Source organism: Hylobates moloch, unplaced genomic scaffold (genome assembly GCF_009828535.3).
Source record: "Hylobates moloch isolate HMO894 unplaced genomic scaffold, HMol_V3 SCAFFOLD_15, whole genome shotgun sequence".
NCBI classification, from domain to species: domain Eukaryota; kingdom Metazoa; phylum Chordata; class Mammalia; order Primates; family Hylobatidae; genus Hylobates; species Hylobates moloch.
Window position 1 is genome coordinate 76,328,357 of NW_026652290.1, and position 22,743 is coordinate 76,351,099.

Genomic DNA, 22,743 nt, shown 5'->3' on the forward strand with positions numbered 1-22,743 from the left:
CTCGAATTAGAAAAAATATATACAAAGAACCCCTATACAATGTTGGGAAAGAGAACTGGGAATGAAATACAGGACAGGCCTAGTACAGTGCCTTTTGTGGTAGATTGTCTCCATAACAATAAAAACCACCATTTATCATTACTTTTAAATCAATTTTATTAAAAGTTCTTATAACTTCTGGTATACGTTTGTTTAAAATCATGAAGCTTAATGTCCAAAAAATAGTACCAATGCTAAAAACAAAAATATTCTTAGAATATACTCTCACCAGATACAGTCTGTAGTGTCACACCTGCTGGTACATGAATGGGATAACCAGGAAAAGTAAAGTTTGCAGTGGAGTTTGAAGTGCCCTAGATATAAGAAATTTATGTTAGAAAGTTAGAAAAGGACTTTACTTTATTTACTTCCCTGATCTCACAGGGAGTCAAAAAATCTGATTCTGGACAATAGTTTGACAATACTTAACATTTAACATTAGGGCTGAGTTCTTTGAATAAAATAGCTTTTCAATATTGATCATCCCATTAAGGATCAAGAGGAATCCTATTCTACAGTTATTAGCAACGAAGCCAGTAAGTCCCAATGAACAGTATAAACATTGACTCGAAAAACTTGCCCAAGACATAGCTTTGCAGGGCCATTGGTTCTCAGACCTGCAAAAATTTGAAAGATTGATAACATCCAGTGTTGTTGAGAATGTGATAAAAATTGGTTCTCGCAAACCACTGTTTGTATGAATGCATATTGGTACAATCCTTTCGGAGGATAATTTTTGCAATATATATATACCAAAATTGAAAATACAAATGACCTTTGACCCACGAATTCTACTTTTAGAAATTTATCCTGATTATCACGCAAACACACAGACATATATACAAGCATAATCAATGGAATACTATATTAGAAAAATGCTGGAAATAATTTAAATGTTCACCAACAAAAGTTTGTTAATTAAACTATGTTACATCCACGAAGGCCAATTTGTACTAACTGAAATTGAAAGCAGTCCATCAGGCCGGGCGCCGTGGCTCACGCCTGTAATCCCAGCACTTTGGGAGGCCGAGGCGGGCAGATCACAAGGTCAGGAGATCAAGACCATCCTGGCTAACACGGTGAAACCCCGTCTCTACTAAAAATACAAAAAATTAGCCGGGCGAGGTGGCGGGCGCCTGTAGTCCCAGCTACTCGGGAGGCTGAGGCAGGAGAATGGTGTGAACCCCAGGGGGCGGAGCCTGCAGTGAGCCGAGATCGTGCCACTGCACTCCAGCCTGGGCAACAGCGAGACTCTGTTTCAAAAAAAAAAAAAAAAGAAAGAAAGCAGTCCATCTATATTACTAAATTAGAAAACAGAAATTACAGAAACAGTAAAAAGAGTATTCCTACTTTTTATCCCGAAAACTAATATAGCTTTCATGAAAGAAGTGTGGATGAATAAACATCAAACAGTTAAAATATTTATTCTTGCAGTATAAGACGACAGAACTCTTTCTTTTATTTATAAACGTTTTGCCTTTTTATTTTTAAGAGACAGGGTTTCATTCTGTTGCCTAGGCTGAAGAGCAGTGGTGCAATCATAACTCACTGTAATCTCCAATTACTAGGCTCAAGTGATCCTTCCGCCTCAGCCTCTCAAGTAGCCAGGACTACAGGCACACACCACCATGCTTGGCTAATTTTTTTTTTTAAATTTTGCACAGGCCGGGCACAGTGGCTCACGCCTGTAATCCCAGCACTTTGGGAGGCCACGGCGGGTGGATCACTTGAGGTCAGGAGTTTGAGACCACCCTGGCCAACATGGTGAAACCCTGTCTCAACTAAAATACAAAAAATTAGTTGGACATGGTGGCAGGCGTCTGTAATCTTAGCTACTCAGGAGGCTGAAGCAGAAGAATCACTTGAACCTGGGAGGCAGAGGTTGCAGTGAGCCGAGATCATGCCACCGCACACCAGCCTTGGGTGACACAGTGAGACTTTATCTCAAAAAAAAAAAAAAAAAAAAATTGTAGCCATGTGGTCTAGCTATGGTGGCCAGTACCTCAGTCTCCCAAAGCACTGAGATTATAGGTGTGGGCCACTGTGCTCAGCCTATTTTTACTTTTTATTAATACAAGCTTATTATTTATTTAAACAGGAAAAAAATATTTCTTTGAATTCCAAAGGCAGAGGTATTTCTTCATTGGTCTCCTATCAAAAGCAGCACCATTCTTTCCAAAAATCCTATTAAGGTGTGTGGTTTTGGCTGTTCTTAGTGAAGAAATGGAAATAACTAGCCCCCTAAGCATTTGCCGTAGAAAGGCAACCTATGGGCTGAAAGAAAATTAAAAAACAGTTAGTAGATTATATACTCTCAGTACCACGGAAGAAAGATAAAAGTGAAAAGCTGCTATTCTTCTCTACCTGAAAAACTACTTGATTTTCTATGTTAACTTGTAAATTTATCTTCTGCCTTCAAGTACTAAGGGGAAGAATATAAACAAGCTGTACTTCACAAAGGTACAAAATGACAAAAATATTCCAGTTTAATTAAAGTCAAAACTATGATGTTGATCCATTCTAGAGGGGAAAAAGTCAGTAAAAAAAAAAACCTCAAAATTATCTATTTAGGATGTAACCAGCATATAACATTATATAGTATATTAAAACCCCATACAACATAACTTCAGACATTTCCTAACCTTGTACGTATAGTCTTAGAAGATGCTAACAACTGCTCTGAAAGACAGGAAAACTTGGCAAGAAAATGTCAATTCTGGAACTTCTGAGTTTTATTACATCTATGCTATAGATGCTATTCTGTCGCCCCACTCTTTACCACATCTTTTTTTTTTCTTTGAGACAGAATTTCACTCTTGTCACCCAGGCTGGAATGCAATGGCACGATCTCAGCTCACTGCAACCCCCGCCTCCCAGGTTTCTCCTGTCTCAGCCTCCTGAGTAGCTGGGATTATAGGCGCCCATCATTATGCCCGTCTAACTTTTGTACTTTCAGTAGAGACAGGGTTTTGCCTGTTGGCCAGGCTGGTCTCAAACTCCTGATCTCAGGCAATCCACCTGCCGCAGCCTCCCAAAGTGCTGGGATTACAGGTGTGAGCCACCACGCCCAGCCACATCTTTTCACTTTCAGCTGGAGGGTAAGAAATTACATCTATGTTCAGCATTTTGCCACCACTCACTAACAGTGGGACATGTCTTTTAAAATATATTTTAAGTAAGCTACGTACCAGTTCTGCTGTGGTAAAACTTGGAAGAGTTCTACCAGCAGGAATAACTAATGATGCTGCATAGAAAACAAAATAAACATATATTCATTAGAATTTACCAATTTAATAAAATCACTAAATATAGCTTATTTTTAAAAAATATTTTCTATCACTAACAGGTTAAACCTTGGTGAATTCTAAACTTCCTGATTCCAAGTGAGGTAAAAAGTAATTACACTTTTTGCCACAACTTCAGATAAAGACTTTACAAATAAAATCCTTTAAATGCTGAAAGGAAATATCTCATTGTAATCAACTATACTGTACTTTGGAAATCCATAACGAAACACCTAGATTGTCCTTAGTAAGTCAAGTAATATTTATTAAATATTTATTAAAGTGGCACATTTCCGAGAGACTATAATATTGGGCATAAATATGTAGCCCAACATAAACCCATTCTAAATTGTATAGGTTCAAAATAAATTCCAATTCATTATTTTATGAAAAGTTATTTACAGTACTTTGGTCAAGTAAGCAAGCACACCTGAATAGTTTTAGGAACAAATGAATAAGAACATGTCTCCTCAAGTCTCTGCAATAAAACAGGTACAATTGCTAAAAATATATAAGAAAACAAATCCTCAGAATGACAACTCGACCTACATTAGACCTACAATCCCATATATCTTTCCTTTATTATCTACCAGTTTTCTATGCTAACCAGCCTTTCATTTACAATATATCTCAAAGATTGACCAGCTAACTGTAAATGTAATCTATCATTTAAAAATAAGCAAAGGAAAAATAATAACTAGAGGGATCCTGGTTGATCAATGTAACCGTATACCTTAGATACTCAAGGTTCATTTTACCTGAATATGACTAAATATAGCTGTTAGAATGTCACTTTCCCTCCTCTTTAATAAAAACACAAAGTTTAGCATGTTTATGTGTTAATGTAATATTTATTATGGCCTGTTTTTCACATACTGCATTAAGGAAAATTGCCCCAAAGATCTGTTCCTGACATTAGAATGGCTCCATCACATAAAACAAACAACTCATAAAAGCAAACATTTTTTTAAACTAACCATTCCTTCCACGTTAAAACAACAGAAGAAAGGCTACAGATTGATGGTTAATGAAGCACAGAATTATTTTTATCCTCTGTTCATCTATGACTTTGCTTATTAATAGGCATTATTTTAGAAAAGCTAAATTAGAAAGAATTGGACTGGCAGAAACACAATGGTATTAGTCCTCATTAGCAGAAGTGAGCAAAGTTTAAGCTGCTACAGCTTAAGTAATAGCCTGAGAGGAAACAAAAATCTGTTAACACATTGTCTAAAGCAATTAAATGAATTCCTTGAGAAAAAATAGCAACAATCATCCTCTTTTAGGTAACCTGCAATAAATCCTGTAAGATAATTCTCTATATTTAAATAAATCAAACAGTACTATAAAAGAGTTTTTAAAGTTTCTTTATAGACATTGGAATAAAAGCATTGAACAGTTTTATAATGAAGTTTCATGCAGCTCCTACTTAATTTTGATACAACTTTTATACTTGAACATATAAAAATAAGTTATTTTTATATGTTCACAAGTTATACCTCTAAATGTGAGTGAAACAAATTTTAATATTCAAGAAGGTTTTAATAACAAAGTACGTTTTAAATGAGTATGTATTTTTACTCAAACTAAAAGTGTCATAACTTTGGTCTTCACGTATATGTTCTAGAAATACTAATTTTTTTTAACTTTTATTTTAAGTTCAAGGGTACATGTGAAGGTTTGTTCCACAGGTAAACTCATGTCACAGATTTTACAGATTATTTTGTTGTACAGATTATTTCGTTATCCAGGAATTAAGCCCAGTACCCAGCAGTTATCTTTTCTGCTCCTCTGCCCCCACCAACCCTCCATCCTCAAGTAAACCCAGTGTCTGTTGTTTCCTTGTGTTCATGAGTTCTCATCATCTAGCTCCCACTTGTAAGTGAGAACATGCAGTATTTGGTTGTCTTTCCTGCATTAGTTTGTTGAAGATAATAGCCTCCAGCTCCATCCACGTTCCCACAAAGGACATGATCTCATTGTTTTTTATGGCTGCATAGTATCCATGGTGTATATCTACCACATTTCCTTTATCCAGTCTGTCACTGATAAGCATTTATGTTGATTCCCTGTCTTTGCTATTGTGAAAAGTGCTGTAATGAACATTTGCACGTGTCTTTATGGTAGAATGCTTTATACTCCTCTGAGTATATCCAGTAATGGGATTGCTGGATCAAATAGCAGTTCTGCTTTTAGCTCTTTGAGGAACTGCCATACTGTTTTCCACAATGGCTGAACTAATTTACACTCCCACCAACAGTATATAAGTATTTCCTTTTCTCTGCAACCTCACCAGTATCTGTTAGTTTTTTACTTTTTAACAACAGCCATTCGGACTGTTGTGAGATGGTACCTCCTTGTGTTTTTGATTTGCATTTCTCTAATGATCAGTAATATTGAGCTTTTTTTCATATCCTTGTTGGCTGCATGTATGTCTTCTTTTGAAAAGTGTCTGTTCATGCCCTTTACCCACTTTTTAGTGGGACTGTTTGTTCTTCTCTTGTAAATTTGTTTAAGTTCCTTATAGATGCTGGATATTAGACCTTTATCAGATGCACAGTTTGTAAATATTTTCTCCCATTCTGTAGGCTGCTTCCTCTGTTGATAGTTTCTTTCACTGTGCAGAAACTCTTAAGTTTAATTAGATCTCACTTGTAAATTTTTGCTTTTCTTGTGATTGCTTTTGGTGTCTTTGTCATGAAATCTTTGCCTGTTCCTATGTCCAAGATGGTATTGCCTAGGTTGTTTTCTAGGGTTTTTACAGTTTGGGGTTTTACATTTAAGTCTTTAATACATCTCGAGTTGATTTTTGTATGTGGTATAAGAAAGGGGTCCAGCTTCAGTCTTCTGCATATGGCTAGCCAGTTATCCCAGCACCATTTATTGAATTGGGAGTGCTTTCCCCATTGCTTACTTTTGTTGACTTTGTCAAAGGTCAGATGGCAATAGGTGTGCAGCCTTATTTCCTGGCTCTCTATTCTGTTCCATTGGTCTATGGGTCTGTTTGTACCAGTACCATGCTGTTTTGGTTACTGTGGCCCTGTAGTATAGTTTTAAGTCAGGTAACATGATGCCTCCAGCTTTGCCCTTTTTGTTTAGGATTGCCTTGGCTATTCAGGCTTTTTGTTAGTTCCATATGAATTTTAAAATAGTGTTTTCCAGCTCTGTGAAGAATTTCATTGGTAATTTGATAGGAATAGCATTGATTCTGTACATTGCTTTGGGTAGTATGGCCATTTGAATAGTATTGATTCTTCCTATCCATGAGCATGGGATGTTTTCCCATTTGTTTGTGTCTTCTGATTTCTTTTAGCAGTGTTTTGTAATTCTCATTGTAAAGATCTTTCACCTCCCTGGTTAGCTGTATTGCTAGGTGTTTTATTCTTTTTGTGGTCCTGGTTTACCTCTCTGCTTGGCTATTGTTGGTGTATAGGAATGCTAGTTATTTTTGTACATTGATTTTTGTATCCTAAAACTTTGCTGAAGTTGTTTATCACCTGAAGGAGCTTTTGGGCCAAGACTATAGAGTTTTCTACATATAGAATCACGTCATCTGCAAATAGGAACAGTTTGACTTCCTCTCTTCTATTTGGATGTCCTTTATTTCTTTGTCTTGCCTGACTGCTGTAGCTAGGACTTCCAGTACTATGTTGAATAGGAGTGGTGAGAGAGGGCATGCTTGTCTTGTGCTGTTTTCAAGGGGAATGCATTCAGCTTTTCCCCATTCTTTATAATATTGGCTGTAGGTTTGTCACAGATGGCTTGTATTATTTTGAGGTATGTTCCTTCAATACCTAGTTTCTTGAGAGTTTTTAACATGAAAAGCTATTGAATTTTATCTAAAGCCTTTTCTGCATCTATTGAGATAAGCATTCGGTTTCTGTCTTTAGTTTTGTTTATATGATGAATCACATTTATTGATTTGAGTATGCTGAGCCAACTTTGCATTGCAGTGATGAAGCCCACTTGATCATGGTGAATTAGCTTTTTGATGTGCTGCTAAATTCGGTTTACAAGTATTTTGTTAAGGATTTTTGCAGTGATGTTCATCACGAATATTGGCCTGAAGGTTTCTTTGTTGTGTCTCTCCCAGGCTTTGGTATCAGGATGATGCTGGCCTCACAGAATTAGCTGGGGAGGAGTCCTTCCTCCTCAATATTTTGAAATAGTTTCAGTAAGAATAGTAGCAGCTCTTCTTTGTACATCAGGTAGAACTCAGCTGTTTATCCATCGGGTCCTGGGCTTTTTTTGGTTGGCAGGCTATTTATTATTGATTCAATTTTGGAGTTCCTTATTGTCTGTTCAGGGAATCAATTTCTTCCTGGTTAAGTTCTTGGGAGGGTGTATGTGTTCAGGAATTTATTCATCTCTTCTAGGGTTTCTAGTTTGTGTGCATAGAGGTGTTGTTCACAATAGTTTCTGATGGTTAGTTTTATTTCTGTGGGGTCAGTGGTAACACTCCCTTCATTTCTAGTTGTGTTTATTTGGATCTTCTCTCTTTATTAGTCTAGCCAGCAGCTAGACTGATGGTTTAAGATGGTTATTTTTATTTCTGTGGGGTCAGTGGTAACATTCCCTTCATTCCTAATTGTGTTTATTTGGATCTTCTCTCTTCAGTAGTCTAGCCAGCAGCCTATCTATTCTATTAATTTTTTCAAAAACCATCTCCTGGATTCATTAATCTTTTGAATGGTTTTTTGTGCCTTGATTTCCTTCAGTTCTGCTCTAATTTTGGTCATTTCTTGTCTTCTGCTAGCTTTGGGGCTGATGTGTTCTTGCTTCTGATTCTTTCAATTGTGATGTTACATTCTTAATTTGAGATCTCTCTAACTTTTTGATGTGGGCATTTAGTGCTATGAATTTCCCTCTTAACACTGCCTTAGCTGTGTCCCAGAGATTCTGGTATATTGTATCTTTGTTCTCATTAGAAATAGTAAATTTAACAATAAATTTTAACATAGCAAGAATTCAATTCCACAAACATAATTTTAAGAATGTTATAATACACTAACATGGCATAACAATATCCACATTCATAAGTGTATTGTTTCTTATTCACCATCAAAAATTCTTTGATACATTGTGGCAGTTATAGTTTTATGATTCTTGGATCTTCTTTGAACCAATCCAAATCTTAATAATAAAATTACATGATTCAGGAAATACAGAAACAGGTGAATTTCTTCTTTGTGAATACTCATTAGCATAAAAGATGTCTCCTGATGACCAAACAATATTCTAACTCTCAAATCACCTAAAGAACCAACCACATTGCTGAAATTTTCAACACAGCTAAGTTCAAGAACAATCGGACATACAGTTTACACCTATACTTCAGGAGTTTTAATGCTCAAATATAAAAGCCACCAAAAACCTCTCAGTGTCCCTGTTCCTCCCTTCCCTTCCTTCCATCATGACTGATAGTATCATTTTAAAAAGATCATGTGACATGAAGACCAAATACAGAAGCTGACTTGAAGACCCCTAGAAAAAAGGTGACTACACATCCCAGTTTGCCCAGGCCAGTCCCAGTTTACAACTGTTATTCTGAGGTAATTATTAATAGAATCCTATTTGTCTCTCTTTCAAAACTAGATTATAAATTACATATAGTCACCCTACGTGCAGAACAACAGTTCTCGGAGTGTAATATACAAACCACTGAGGGTACCTAAGGCCATTTTCAGGGTGTTCATAAGGTCAAAACTATTTTCATAATACCAAGACAAAGTATGCCTTTTGCTCATTTAGTATTTTTATTTGGTTTTGCTGACATTTGAACTGATGATGAAAAAGCAATAACAAGTAAAACTGTAGACATCTTAGCATGAATTAAGTTAGTAGCACCAAACCTTGCAAGTGGTCACTTTATGCTCAATTGCTACTCACAGTTAAAAAAACACAACAGACAAAAACAGCAGGAACAACCACAAAAATATTTCACTTAAGAAAGTCCTTTGCATAATCTAAGAATTATTAATTATACTAAATTTCAACTAGCAAGTATACTTCCTTTTAATATTTTATGAGATGAAATAGAAGGATAAAGCATTTCTGCAGCATACAAAAGTACAAGGAAAAGCATTTGTGCCATTGTTTAAGCTGGGAGTTAATACAGCCTTTTTTTCCTAAGGTGGCAGATTAATGCCTGTTAGCAGGCCTCCACCATTTGGAAATAACAAAATAGTAAATAAAGATCAATGGTGTGAGCTTTAATTCAAGAAGGAAAATGAGAATCCAGTGGAATCATGCAGGATACTCCAAATCCCAGAGACGAGAATCCCGCCAAACAGCCACTGTGATGGCATTTGGCTGATAAAAGTAAGTGAAGCCCCAGTATATGAGAGAGAAAGACAGCCTCAATCAGTGACTCACCTTTCCACTGGAGATCAGAGCAACTCAGGCTGAGGGAGAACTTTTTTTTTCTCCCAATCCCTGAAGCTAACCTGGGGAGAGGGTTGGAGACGCTGTGAGGGAAAAACACTAGGAGAAGCTGCAGACACTTTCCCAGACAAAGGACCAAGCACAGGAGGCCATTTTTAATATGGGTGCGTACAAAGTCAGCCATTCTAGGCAACCCAGCTGCGTGGCCATACAAGCATTTTACTCTTGGGCCAGAGACAGAAGCACCTGCTCTGGAGCAGGGTAGTAGCCTCCACAGCCTTCACCACTTCTGAGGTGGAAAGCACCTCAGAAGTAGGTACTGGAATTATACTCTTCCCTGTTGCAAGCCTGGAGTGGGAGGAGAGCTGCTACAGTTGCAGTTTCTCCTGGGCAATGAGACTTGCAGCTAGGGCCAGCTTGGCAATCTGAAACTGAACTGCATGTGCCATCACTTGGTGCCCCTGCCTGCTCCCCTGGGATCGAGGTGAAGTGGGGTCCCCTCTGCTCCACCCCCAGGCAGAAATCCAGGCATTCAGGGCACCCACTTGCCTGAACCAGCAGCCTGAGCCACTCATCTTTCATGGACAGAGATCATGCTGCAGAAGGGTCATCTCCACTCCATGCCCAGGCAGATGTCCAGACCTTTGGAGCACCCACTCACCTTGATTAACAGCCTGATCCACTCCACCCTTCCTGTGCAGAGATCCTGGTGCAAGGGGGCCCTCTCTGCTACACACCTAGGCAGATTTCCAGGTATTCATAGCACCTGCTTGCCTGGTCCAGTAGCCTGAGTCATCCCACCCCTCCAATGCAGAGATCTTGTTGCAGGAAGGCCCTCTCCACTCCATGCCTAGGCAGATCTCCAGATATCTGGAGCACTCACTACCCTGGATTAGAATTTTTGGCTGCCCCTCATCACTGTGCAGAGAACTTGGGGCCAAGGAGGTTTCCCAGTTCCATGCCTAGATACACCTTTGGGCACCTGGTGGCTGCCCACTGGATTCTCCCTCAGCATCCGTGCTTGTACCTGCCACTGGGGGACCTGTAGATGGATGTGCCCAATCTAGCCCCACTCTTCGTGGCTCCTGCCCTCCCAGACTGTCAAAGGTCAATGCTAAAGAAAAAATCTTAAAGGCAGCTAGAGAAAAAGGTCAGATCATGTACAAAAGGAAACCCTTTAGGCTAAAAGCAGACGTCTCAGCAGAAACCTTACAAGCCAGGAGAGACTAGGGGCCTATTTTCAGTATTCTTAATGAAAAGAAATTCCAACCAAGAATTTCATACCTTGCCAAGTTAAGTTTCATAAGCACAGGAGAAATAAAAGCTTTTCCAGACATGTAAGCATTAAAGGAATTAGTTACCACTAGACCACCAGTACAAGAGCTCCTTAAGGGAGTTCTAACCATGGAAACAAAAGACTGATGCCAGCTACCATGAAAACACACTTAAGCCCACAGACCCTATAAAGTAACCACACAACAGAAACTACAAAGCAACCAGCTAACAATTTCATGATAGGATCAAAACCTCACATATCAGCCAGAGACACAGGGGCTCATGCCTGTAATCCCAACACTTTGGGAGGCCGAGGCAGGCAGATCACTTGAGGTAAGGAGTTTGAGATCAGCCAGCCTGGCAACATGGTGAAATCCCGTCTCTACTAAAAATACAAAAATTAGCCAGACATGGTGATGCTCGCCTGCCATCCCAGCTACTCAGGAAGCTGAGGCAGGAGATCTCTTGAACCCGGAGACGAAGGTTACAGTGAGCTGAGATTGTGCCACTGCACTCCAGCCTGAGTGACAGAGCAAGACTCCTTCTCAGTAAAAACAAAACCTCACATATCAATATTAACCTTGAATGTAAATGGTCTAAACATTTACTCCACTAAAAAGGCACAAAGTGGCAAGTTAGATAAAAAACAAGATGTACATAAAACACCCATAGGCTCAAAATAAAGGGCTGAAGAGTGATCCACCAAGCAAATAGAAAACAAAAAAAGAGCAGAGGTCACTATTATTACATCAGACAAAACAAACTTTAAACCAACAATAAAAAGGTCAAAGAAGGCCATTATATAATGATAAGCATTCAATTCAACAAGAAGGCTTAACTATCCTAAATATACACTCACCCAAAATTGGAGCACCCAGAATTACAAACAAGTACTTCTAGACCTACAAAACTCTTATACAGCCACACGATAATAGTGGGGGACTTCAACACCCTACTGAAAACATTAGACAGATCATCGAGGCAGAAAACTAACACAGAAATTCTGAATTTAAACTTGACCAATTGGACCTCATGGACATCTACAGAATACTCCACCCATTGACCATAGAACAATACTCTTCTCACCTGCACATGAAACATACTCCACAATTGACCACATGCTCAGCCATAAAGCAAATGTCAATAAGTTCAAAAAAATTATCATACCAACCATACTCATAGACCACAGAGGAATAAAAACAGAAATCCCGTTTTCCACCCACTCCTCCCACCCACCAAGCACTGCTCCAGCTGCATCATGTTCACTCTGATCTATGGAATCCTGCTAAGCCAGCACCACTGCATCTCCCTTCAGCTGCCATCAAGATTATCTACCCGGACCTTATCAGCCATGATGAGCTATTCTCCAACATTTACAATATCCGGGAGATTGCAGACTGGCTGTGCCTGGAAGTGGGACGGGGGGGTGGGGAGGAAGATGGTCAGTAGGACAGAGGGTAACATTGACAGAAATGCCTACACAGAAGGCCCTGAGGGTGAAGGTACCGAAAGCACATTAATCACTTATGTTGATACTGTCATGAACCATCACTTGCAGGAAACAAGCTTCACAAAAGAAGCCTACAAGAAGTACATCAAAGATTACATAAAATCAATCAAAGGCCAACTTGAAGAACAGAGACCTAAACAGTAAAACCTTTTATGACAGAGGCTGTGGAACAAACCAAGCACATCCTACTAATTTCAACAACTACCAGTTTTTTACCAGTAAAAACGTGAATCCAGATGGCATGGTTGCTCTACCATGAGGATGGTGTGACCCTGTATATGATTTTCTTTAAAGATGGTTTAGAAATGGAAAAATGTCAACCAATTGGCAATTACTTTGGCTGTATCACCTGTCATCACAACTGCTTGCTGCCTATCACCCACATGACACAATGACTTAAGATAAATTGGACTGATGTCATCTTGAGCTCTTCATTTATTTCGACCATTATATCTTTGGAGTGGAAGCATTGTTTTTAAGAAAAACATGTCGGCCAGCATGGTGGCTCACGCCTGTAATCTCAGCACTTTGGGAGGCCAAGGCTGGTGGATCACAAGGTTGGGAGTTGGAGACCATCCTGGCCAATATGGTGAAACACCATCTCTACTAAACATACAAAAATTAGCTGGGCATGGTGGTGCGTGCCTGTAATCCCAGCTACTCGGGAGGCTGAGGCAGGAGAATCGCCTGAACCAGGGAGTCAGAGGTTGCAGTGAGCCGAGATCACACCACTGCACTCCAGCCTAGTGACAGAGTAAGACTCTGTCAAAAAAAAAAAAAAAAAATTGTCAGGTAGGTTGTCTAAAAATAAAATGCACTTAAACTCATTTGAAAGAATCCTTTTTAGTTTAATATATGTTTATGCTAAATCCATCCTATAGTGTTCCTGGAGAGGTTAGAGCCTGGTTGTAAGCCACTACTAGGATGAATAAGACTATCATTAGATAACTTCTATAGAGGGAATTACTTCTGGGACTGGAATACAAAAAAGAATCAAGTTTTAATTCTCAGTTGAGTAAAGGAAAAGACCATGCTCATAGCAGTATCAATATCTGAAGTAGAGCCTTATACATTTTTATCACCTACAACAGAAGTAGTTAACTCTGGAAGACATTACCAAGAGAATAAAAAGACTAACATAGTTGGAAGCAAAAAACAACAACAACAAAAACAAAAACAAATCTATATCAATATTTCTCCAAATCACACAGTTACATGGAAATTTTAAAACTTGCTCCCGAATGACTTTTGGGTAAACAACAAAGTTAAGGCAGAAACCAAAAAATTCTTTGAAATAAATGAAAACACAGACACAACATACCAAAAATCTCTGAGATGAAGCAAAAGCAGTGTTAGGAGGAAACTGTATAGTACTAAATGCCTACCACAAAAAGTTGGAAAGATCTCAAATTAACAATCTAACATCACACCTAGAGGAACTAGAAAAACAAGAACTAACCCTAGAGCCAGATGAAAAGAAATAACTACAATCGAAGTGAAACACAACAAAATTGAGACCCAAAAATCCATACAAAGAATCAATGATTTTCTGACAGTGATCATTAAGGGGGAAAAAAAGAATCAGTGAAACCAAAAACTAGTTCTCTGAAAGGATAAACAACATTGATAGAACACTAACTAGATTAACAAAGAAAAAAAGGGAAGATTCCAATAAGCACAGTCAGAAATGACAAAGATGACATTACAACCAATCCCACAGAAATACAAAAGATCCTCAGCGACTATTAGAACACCTCTACATACACAAACTAGAAAATCTAGAGGAAATGGATAAATTCCTAGAAACATAAAATCTCCCAAGATTGAATCAGGAAGAAATTAAAACTCTGAACAGACCAATATCGAGTTCCAAAATTGAATTAGTAATAAAAAACCTACCACCCAAAAAAAGCCCCAGACCAGATGGACTCACAGCTGAATTCTACCAGATGTTCAAAGCAGTGTTGATACTACTCCAAATATGCTGAAAACTATTCCAAAATGTTCAGGAGAAGGGACTCCTCTCTAACTCATTCTATGAAGCCAGCATCGCCCTTATACCAAAACCTGAAAAAGACATGATAAAAAAAGTATAGTCCAACATCCCTGATGAACATAGAGCAAAAATCCTCAACAAAATACTAGCAAACTGAACCCAGCAGCACATCAAAAGTTAACTCACCACAACTAAATAAGCTTCATTCCTGGGATGTAAAGTTGGTTCAACATACACAAATCAATAAATATGATTTATTGACAAATACAATAAACAGAACTAAAAGCAAAAACCTATGATCATCTCAATATACATGGAAAAAGCTTTTGGTAAAATCCAACATGACTTCATGATAAAAGAAAAACCCTCAAGAAACTAGGCATTGAGGGAACATACCTCAAAATAATAAGAGCCATCTATGACAAACTCACAGCCAACATCATGCTAAATGGGCAAAAATTGGAAGAACTCTCCCTGAGAACCAGAAAAGACAAGGATGCCCAATCTCACCACTTCTATTCAATATAATGCTGGAAGTATAGAGCAATCACTCAAGAGAAAAAGAAAAAGGCATCCAAATAGGAAAAGAAGTCAAACTATCTCTCTTCGCTGACAATATAGTCTTATACCTAGAAAACCCTAAGGACTTCGCCAAAAGACTCCTAGAACTAATACATGACTTCAGTTAAGTTTCAGGATACAAAACCAATGTATAAAATTAGTAGCATTTCTTTACAGCAACAACGTTCAAGCTGAAAGCCAAATCAAGAACACAATCCCATTTACAATAGCCACACACAAAAATAAAATACCTAGGAACACATCTACTCAAGGAAGGGAAAGATCTCTACAAGGAGAACTACAAAACACTGCTGAAAGAAATCATAGATGACACAAACAAATGGAGAAACACTCCAAGCTCATGGAATACAAGAATCAATATCATTAAAATGGCCATACATCCTAAAGCAATCTACAGATTCAATGCTATTCCTATCAAACTACCAATGTCATTTTTCAGATAACTAGAAAAAAACTATTCTAAAATTCATATGGAACCAACAAGCAGCCTGAACAGCCAAAACAATCATAAGCAAAAAAGAACACAACTGGAGGCATCATATTACAGAACTTCAACCCATACTGTAAGACTATAGTAACCAAACAGCATAGCAACAGTACAAAAACATACACATAGACCAATGAAACAGAATAGAGAACTCAGAAATAAAGCCACACACCTACAGCCATCTGATCTTTGACAAAGTCGACAAAAATAAGCAATGGGGAAAGGACTCCCTATTCAATAAATGGTGATGGGGTAACTGGTAGCCATATGCAGAAGAATGAACTAGACTCCTACCTTTTACCACATACAAAAATTAACTCAAGATGTAACTGGGCATCTTAACTTCAAAATACATTTTAAAACTTTTTTTTCCTTTCCCTTTGGATTCAAGACCTAACCTTGAAGCAAACTTCAGAAGCCTTTTCCCTTAGCCTGAAAATAGACTTCATGTCCTTCCCTTTCTCACGGCATATACTCCCTTCACATTTATCTAACTGTATGCTAGTATCTAATTATGTGCCTAGTCAGAAGTTCTAGGGGCTAATCTTGAGACAAACAGACCAAGCCTGGGGACCCAGTTGCAAAACTGCAGTGATAAATGCAAGGCAGCTAGTCCACAACCTTGCCATTGTTGAGATGACTCCAGCCCATGCTCCAGGTGGACTGGAACCCAAGAAAGCCAACAGAACAAGACACACAGACATTGTACTCAGTACAATTCTTGCATGCCTTCCATATCAAGTTTTACCTTTTTAAACCCTTGCCTTCCCTCATCAAAATTCAAAGTGATTGCTTTGGACAGGAATCAAGCCACTTCCACCTTGACAGCTTTGGAAATAAAGTCACTTTTTTTTTTTTTTTGAGACAGAGTCTCGCTCTGTTGCCCAGGCTGGAGTGCAGTGACATGATCTTGGCTCACTGCAGCCTCTGCCTCCTAGGTTCAAGCAATTCTCCTGCCTCAGCCTCCTGAGCAGCTGGGATTACAGGCACGCACCACCAAGCCTGGCTAATTTTTGTACTTTTAGTAAAGACGGGTTTCACCACGTTGGTCAGGCTGGTCTCAAACTCCTGACCTCATGATCCACCCACCTCGGCCTCCCAAAGTGCTGGGATTACAGGCATAAGCCACAGCACCTGGCTGCAAAGTCACTTTCTTTCTACCACACCTCCCTCTTGTTAACTGGACTCTGCAATTAGTGAGTAACTGAACTTGCATTCAGTTACAAAGATGGGTTAAAGATTTAAATTTAAGACCTCAAACTATAAGAATCCTAGAAGAAAACCTAGGAAACACCATTCTAGAAATTGGCCTTGGAAAATAATTTATGACTAAATTCTCAAAAGCAATTGCAATAAAAACAAAATTGACAAGTGAGACCTAATTAAACTATAGAGCTTCTGCACAGCAAAAGAAGCTATCAACAGAGTGAACAGACAACCTACAGGATGGTAGAAAATATTCACCAACTATTCATCTGACAAAGTTGTAATATCCAGAATCTATAAGGAACTTAAACAATTCACAAAAAATCAAATAACCCCATTAAAAAGTGGGCAAAAGACACGTACAGACGCTTCTCAAAAGAAGATATAGAAGTGGCCAATATATGAAAAAATGCTCCACATGACTAATCACCAGAGAAATACAAATCAAAACACAAGAATATACCACCTCACACCAGTCACAATTATTATTAAAAAGTCAAAAAACAACAAATGCTGGCAAGGCTGCAGAGAAAAAGGAACACTTGTACACTGTTGGTGGGAATGTAAATTACTTCAGCCACTGTGGACAGCAGTTTGGAGATTTCTCTAAGAACTTAAAATAGAACTACCATTTGACCCAGCAATCCCATTACTGGCTATATATCCAAAAGAAAGAAATCTTTCTACCAAAATAACACAGGCACTCCCATGTTCATCACAGTACTATTCACAATAGCAATGACATGCAACCAATCCAGGTGCCCATCCATAGTGGATTGGATAAAGAAAATGTGGTATATATACACCATGGAACACTATGCACTCATAAAATCAAAGAAATCACATCCTTTGCAGCAACATGAATGCTGCTGGAGGCCAGTATCCTAAGTGAATTAATGCAGGAACAGAAAAACAAACACCACATATTCTTACTTTCAAATAGAAGCTAAACATTGAATACCCATGGACATAAAGATGCCAACAAGAGAAAATGGGCACTACGAGAGGGATGGGGGTGAGAGGAAGGCAAGGGTTGAAAAACTAACTACTGGATACTATGCTCAGTACCTGGTGGTACTATGCATTTGTACCCCAAACCTCCGAATCATGCAACATACCCATGTTACCAACCTGCCTGTGTACCCCTAAATCTAGAATAAAAGTTGAAAAGAAAAAAAAACATGGCGTCTTTTTTCAAGAAACACCATTTTTACTTGAAAGAATAACTGACAGCAACTATAGTTATTCAAACTGGGTATCTGGCAGACATTTTTTTAAACATAAACTAAGCATGCCCATCACTTCAAGAAAAACTGACAGCATGTATTTGCCAATGATAAAACTCAAGTTTTCAAGCAAAAATTTAATTTTGGAAAATTCATATCAACCACAATGGATGAGAGGCTTAGGTATATCAATGAATATGATTTTTTTAATCTTGTATAATGAACAATGTTTCAACTGTATGACAGCAAACCAATTTTTCCAAATAACCAATGTATGCTGTAACATTACATGTGTTAAAAAGCCATTCAAAGTGCAAGGTATACCAATAAACCCTAATGAAATATTCCAAAAAGTTCCTTGTGGTTCCAGATTCCATCATGCAGCTAACCTCTCAGAAACTACCATTTGTTGAGTTTTAGTGTAGTTATCAATTATCTGAAAATACTATTAAAATGCTTCCCTTTTCTCCAACTATGTATCTGTGGAAGGCTAGATTTTCTTCCTATACTTTCACAAAAACAACATATCACAACAGATTGAATTTAGGAACAGATATAAGAAATAAAGAGATCAAGGTAGTAATTAAAAACCTCCCAACGTAGAAAAGCCCAGAACCAGATGGCTTCATGGCTGAATTCTACCAAATATTTAAAGAGGATGAACTCAGTAAAGTTGCAGGATACAAAATCAGCATAAAAAATCAGTGGCATTTGTGTACACAAATAACTACGTATCCAAAAAAACATAAAAAACAATCTCATTTACAATAGCATCTTAAAAAATAAAATTCTTAAGAATATATTTAACCAAGAAGGTGAAAGCTATGCACACTCTAGGAGGCCAAGGTGGGTGGAATGCTTGAACTCGGGAGTTTGAGACCAGCCTGGGCAGTATGGAGAAACCCTGCCTTTACAAAAAATACAAAAATTAGTCAGATGTTGTGGCACGTGCCTGTAGTCCCAGCTACTTGGGAGTCTGAGGTGGGAGAATGGCTTGTGCCCAGGAGGTGGAGGCTGCAGTGAGCCAAGGTTGCGCCACTGCACTCCAGCCTGGATGACAGAGGAAGACCCTGTCTCAAAAAAAAAAGATATGTACACTGAAAACTATAAAACATTGATATAAGAAACTGAAGGACACAAATAAATGGGAAAATACCCATGTTCATGGACTGGAATAACTGATATCATTAAAATGTCGATACTACCCAAAGCAAAATATGGAGTCAACAAAATCTCTTATCAAAATTCCAATGACTTTCTTTATAGAAATACAAAAAAAAATTCTAAAATTCATATGGAACAACAGAACACATCAAATACCAAAGCAATTCAGAGGGGGAAAAAAACAGAGTTGGAGGTATCACATTTTCTTGTTTAAAACTATATTACAAAGCTGTAGTAATCAAAACAGTATGGTACTGACATAAAAACAGACACAAAGACCAGCAGAACAGAATAGAGAGCCCAGAAATAAACCCAAACACATATGGTCAACTAATTTTCAACAAGGGTGCTAAGAGGACACAATGGGGAAAGGATAGTTTCTTCAATAAATGGTTGCTGGTGGGAGAAGTGAATTTCCACACACAAAAGAATGAAATGGACTCTTATTTTTATACTGTACATAAAAATCCATTCAAAATAGATAAAAGACCTAAACATAAGACCTTAAACCATAAAACTCCAAGACCAAAACACAGAGGAAAACCTCTTTGACAATGGCCTTGGCAATGGTTTTTTGGATATCACACCAAAAGCTCGGGCTACAAAAGCAAAAATAATTAAGCCAGGCACAGTGGCTCACATCTGTAATCCCAGCACTTTGGGAGGCCGAGGCGGGAGGATTGCTTCATTCCAAGAGTTCAAGACCAGCCTGGACGACACAGCAAAACCTGGTCTCTACAAAAAATTTGAAAATTAGCCAGGCATGATACGGTATGCCTGTAGTCCCAGTTACTCATGAAGTTGAGGTGAGAGGATCAATTGACCCTGGAAGGTCAAGGCTACAGTGACCTGTGATTGCTCCACTGTACTCCAGCCTGGATGACAGAGCAAGACCCTGTCTCAAAAAAACAAAATAAAATAAATAAAATAAAATAGAGACATCAAATTAAAAAGCTCCTGCACAGCAAAGAAAACAAATAACAAAATAAAACAGCAGCCAACAGATTGGGAGAAAATATTTGCAAACCATATATCTGATAAAGGGCTTAATATCCAAAATATATTAAAAGATTTACAAAACTCAATAACAGAAAAACAAATAACCTTTTCAAAAATTGGCAAAGGACTTGAATAGACCTTTTTCCAAAGACAACATAAAAATAGCTAACAGGTATATGAAAAGGTGCTCAACATCACTATTCATCAGAGGAATATAAGTCAAAAGTGCATTAAGATATCAACTCACACCTGTTAGGATGGCTATTACCAAAAAGAAAAGAGACGACAAGTGTTGATGAGAGTACAGAGGAAAGGAAACCCCTGTACTCTGTTGGTGGGAATGCAGAATGGTCAGCCATTGTATAAAACTGTGCAGAGATTCCTAAATAAATTAAAAATAGAATTACCACGATTCATCAATCCTTCTTATGGATATATACCCAAAGGAAATTAAACTACTATCTCATAAAAATATCTACACTTCCATGTTCATTGCAAGATTACTCACGATAGCCAAGATTTGTAAACAACCAAAGTGTCTACAAATGGACAAATGGATAAAGAAAATGTGGTAGGTCTGTATACACACACACACAGAGACACACACACACACACACACACACACACAGAGGAATATTATTCAGCTTTTTAAAAGGGGGAGAGTCTGCCATTTGTCACAACATAGATGAATCTGAAGGACATTATACGAAGTGAAATAAGCCAGACACAAAAAGAAAAGTATTGCATAATCTCATTTATATGTTTAAAAAAAAAACCCACAGTCAAATACAGACATAGAGAATAAAACAGCAGTTACCAGGGGCAGGAAGGGAGAAAATGAGAAGATGTAGGTGAAAGGATACAAAGTCACAGATACACAGGATCAATAAGTCTAAATATCTAATAGATAACATGAGGGCTATACTTAATAATGTTGTGCTGCACTTGGGATTTTTGCTAAAAGAGAAGACTTTAGGCATACTAAAAGTACCTAAAATGAGCACCTATGTGAGACGACAGATATGTTAATTTGCTAGACTATACCAACGTCTTCACTATCTATCTATCTATCTATCTATATCAAACCACCATGGTGAACGCCTTAAATACATACAATAAAATTTAAATAAATAGAAATAGATAAGAATCCAGCTCATTTCTGCAGATCTCATTAAGCCAACATTAACAAGACTTGCAGAAAAGTAAAACAATGACACTCTTCTTACTAAATATTTTTGTTCTTGAAGAATTATTACTCATAAATATATGCTATTATGTTAACATGTAATTAAATTTTTAAATACACCAATATTTTTTAAATTTTTGTTTTAATTTCCAATATAGTAAATAGATACTTACAACCCACATTTTAAAAGCTATTTGGGGTCCTTAATTTTTATGAGCTTAAAGGGGGCCTGAGACCAAACAAAGTTGAGAACTGAAGATACAGGAAATTACTACACAAAAAACGAAGAACATATGATAGAGCAAACGAGTTTCTGGGTTTAGATTCAGGGGGTATGTGTACAGGTTTGTTATATGGGTATATCACATGATGCTGAGGTTTAAGCTTCTATTGATCCTGTCACCCAAATAGCGAACACAGTACCTGACAGGTAGTTTTTCAACCCTTCCCCCTTCTTTCCTTCTCTCCTTTTGGAGTACCCAGTGTTCTCATCTTTCTGTCTGTATGTACCCAATGTTTAGCTCCCATTTATAAGTGAGAACACGCAATATATGGTTTTCTGTTCCTGTGTTAATTCACTTAGGATAATGGCCCCAGCAGCACCCATGTTGCTGCAAAGGACATTTCTTTCTCTCTTTTTTAAGGTTGCATAGTATTCCATGGTACATATGTACCACATTTTCTTTATCCAATCCACCATGTATGGGTTGAGTTGATTCCATGTCTTTGCTAATGTGAATAGTACTGCAATAAACATACAAACGTGGGTGTCTTTTTGTTAGAACAATTTATTTTCTTTCAGGTAAATGCCTAGTAATAGAACTGATGAGTAATGGTAGCTCTAAGTTATTTGAGAAATCTGCAAACTGCTTTCCAGTAGCTGAACAAATTTACATTCCCACCAACAGTGCATAAGTGGTCCCTTTTTTCTGCAGCTTCACCAACATCTATTTTTCAGTTTTTTAATAATAGCCATTCTGACTAGTGTGAGATGGTATCTCATTGTGATTCTGACTGAGCAAACGAGTTTTAAGATGGAACAGACAAAGGCAAATGACTTATTGAATTATAGATTTAATTTGAACTTGTTATCAAAAGAGAGAAAAAACTCTCGAAGTTTAAGTTATTTTAATCAGGCTTTTAAAAGCATACCATGAGAAGATACAATTAAGAAGTACTTCAATTTTATGAGACTCTTTAAGAATCTTATTGTTTGGTACCTAAAAATGAAGAGAGACAGGAACAAGCCTATAAAGCACTTTTAAGGGATACATGTACTTCCTCTGAAACCTCTTCATTATAAATGATGTAGAAGAGAATAAGGAGAAAAACTATTTAAAATGTAATTATTTCTATTATTCTAACTGCTAAGATACAGAATAAGGTGCTGAGTAAAAACAAACTC

The 22,743-nt window shown here is 37.7% G+C and overlaps 1 protein-coding gene and 1 pseudogene across 1 annotated transcript in view; one reads left to right on the forward strand and one right to left on the reverse strand.

The window, feature by feature from the left end:
- GTF2A1L (general transcription factor IIA subunit 1 like) overlaps window positions 1-22,743 on the reverse strand; it is a 59,564-nt gene that overhangs the window by 31,715 nt on the left and 5,106 nt on the right. Inside the window, exons 4-5 of the mRNA XM_032176391.2 lie at window positions 3,228-3,283; window positions 269-353 (exon numbers count right to left, since the gene is read on the reverse strand). Of these exons, the coding sequence (XP_032032282.1) occupies window positions 269-353; window positions 3,228-3,283 (141 nt within the window). The remainder of the gene's footprint in view (window positions 1-268; window positions 354-3,227; window positions 3,284-22,743) is intronic.
- On the forward strand, window positions 10,328-12,887 carry LOC116483703 (translationally-controlled tumor protein-like; annotated as a pseudogene).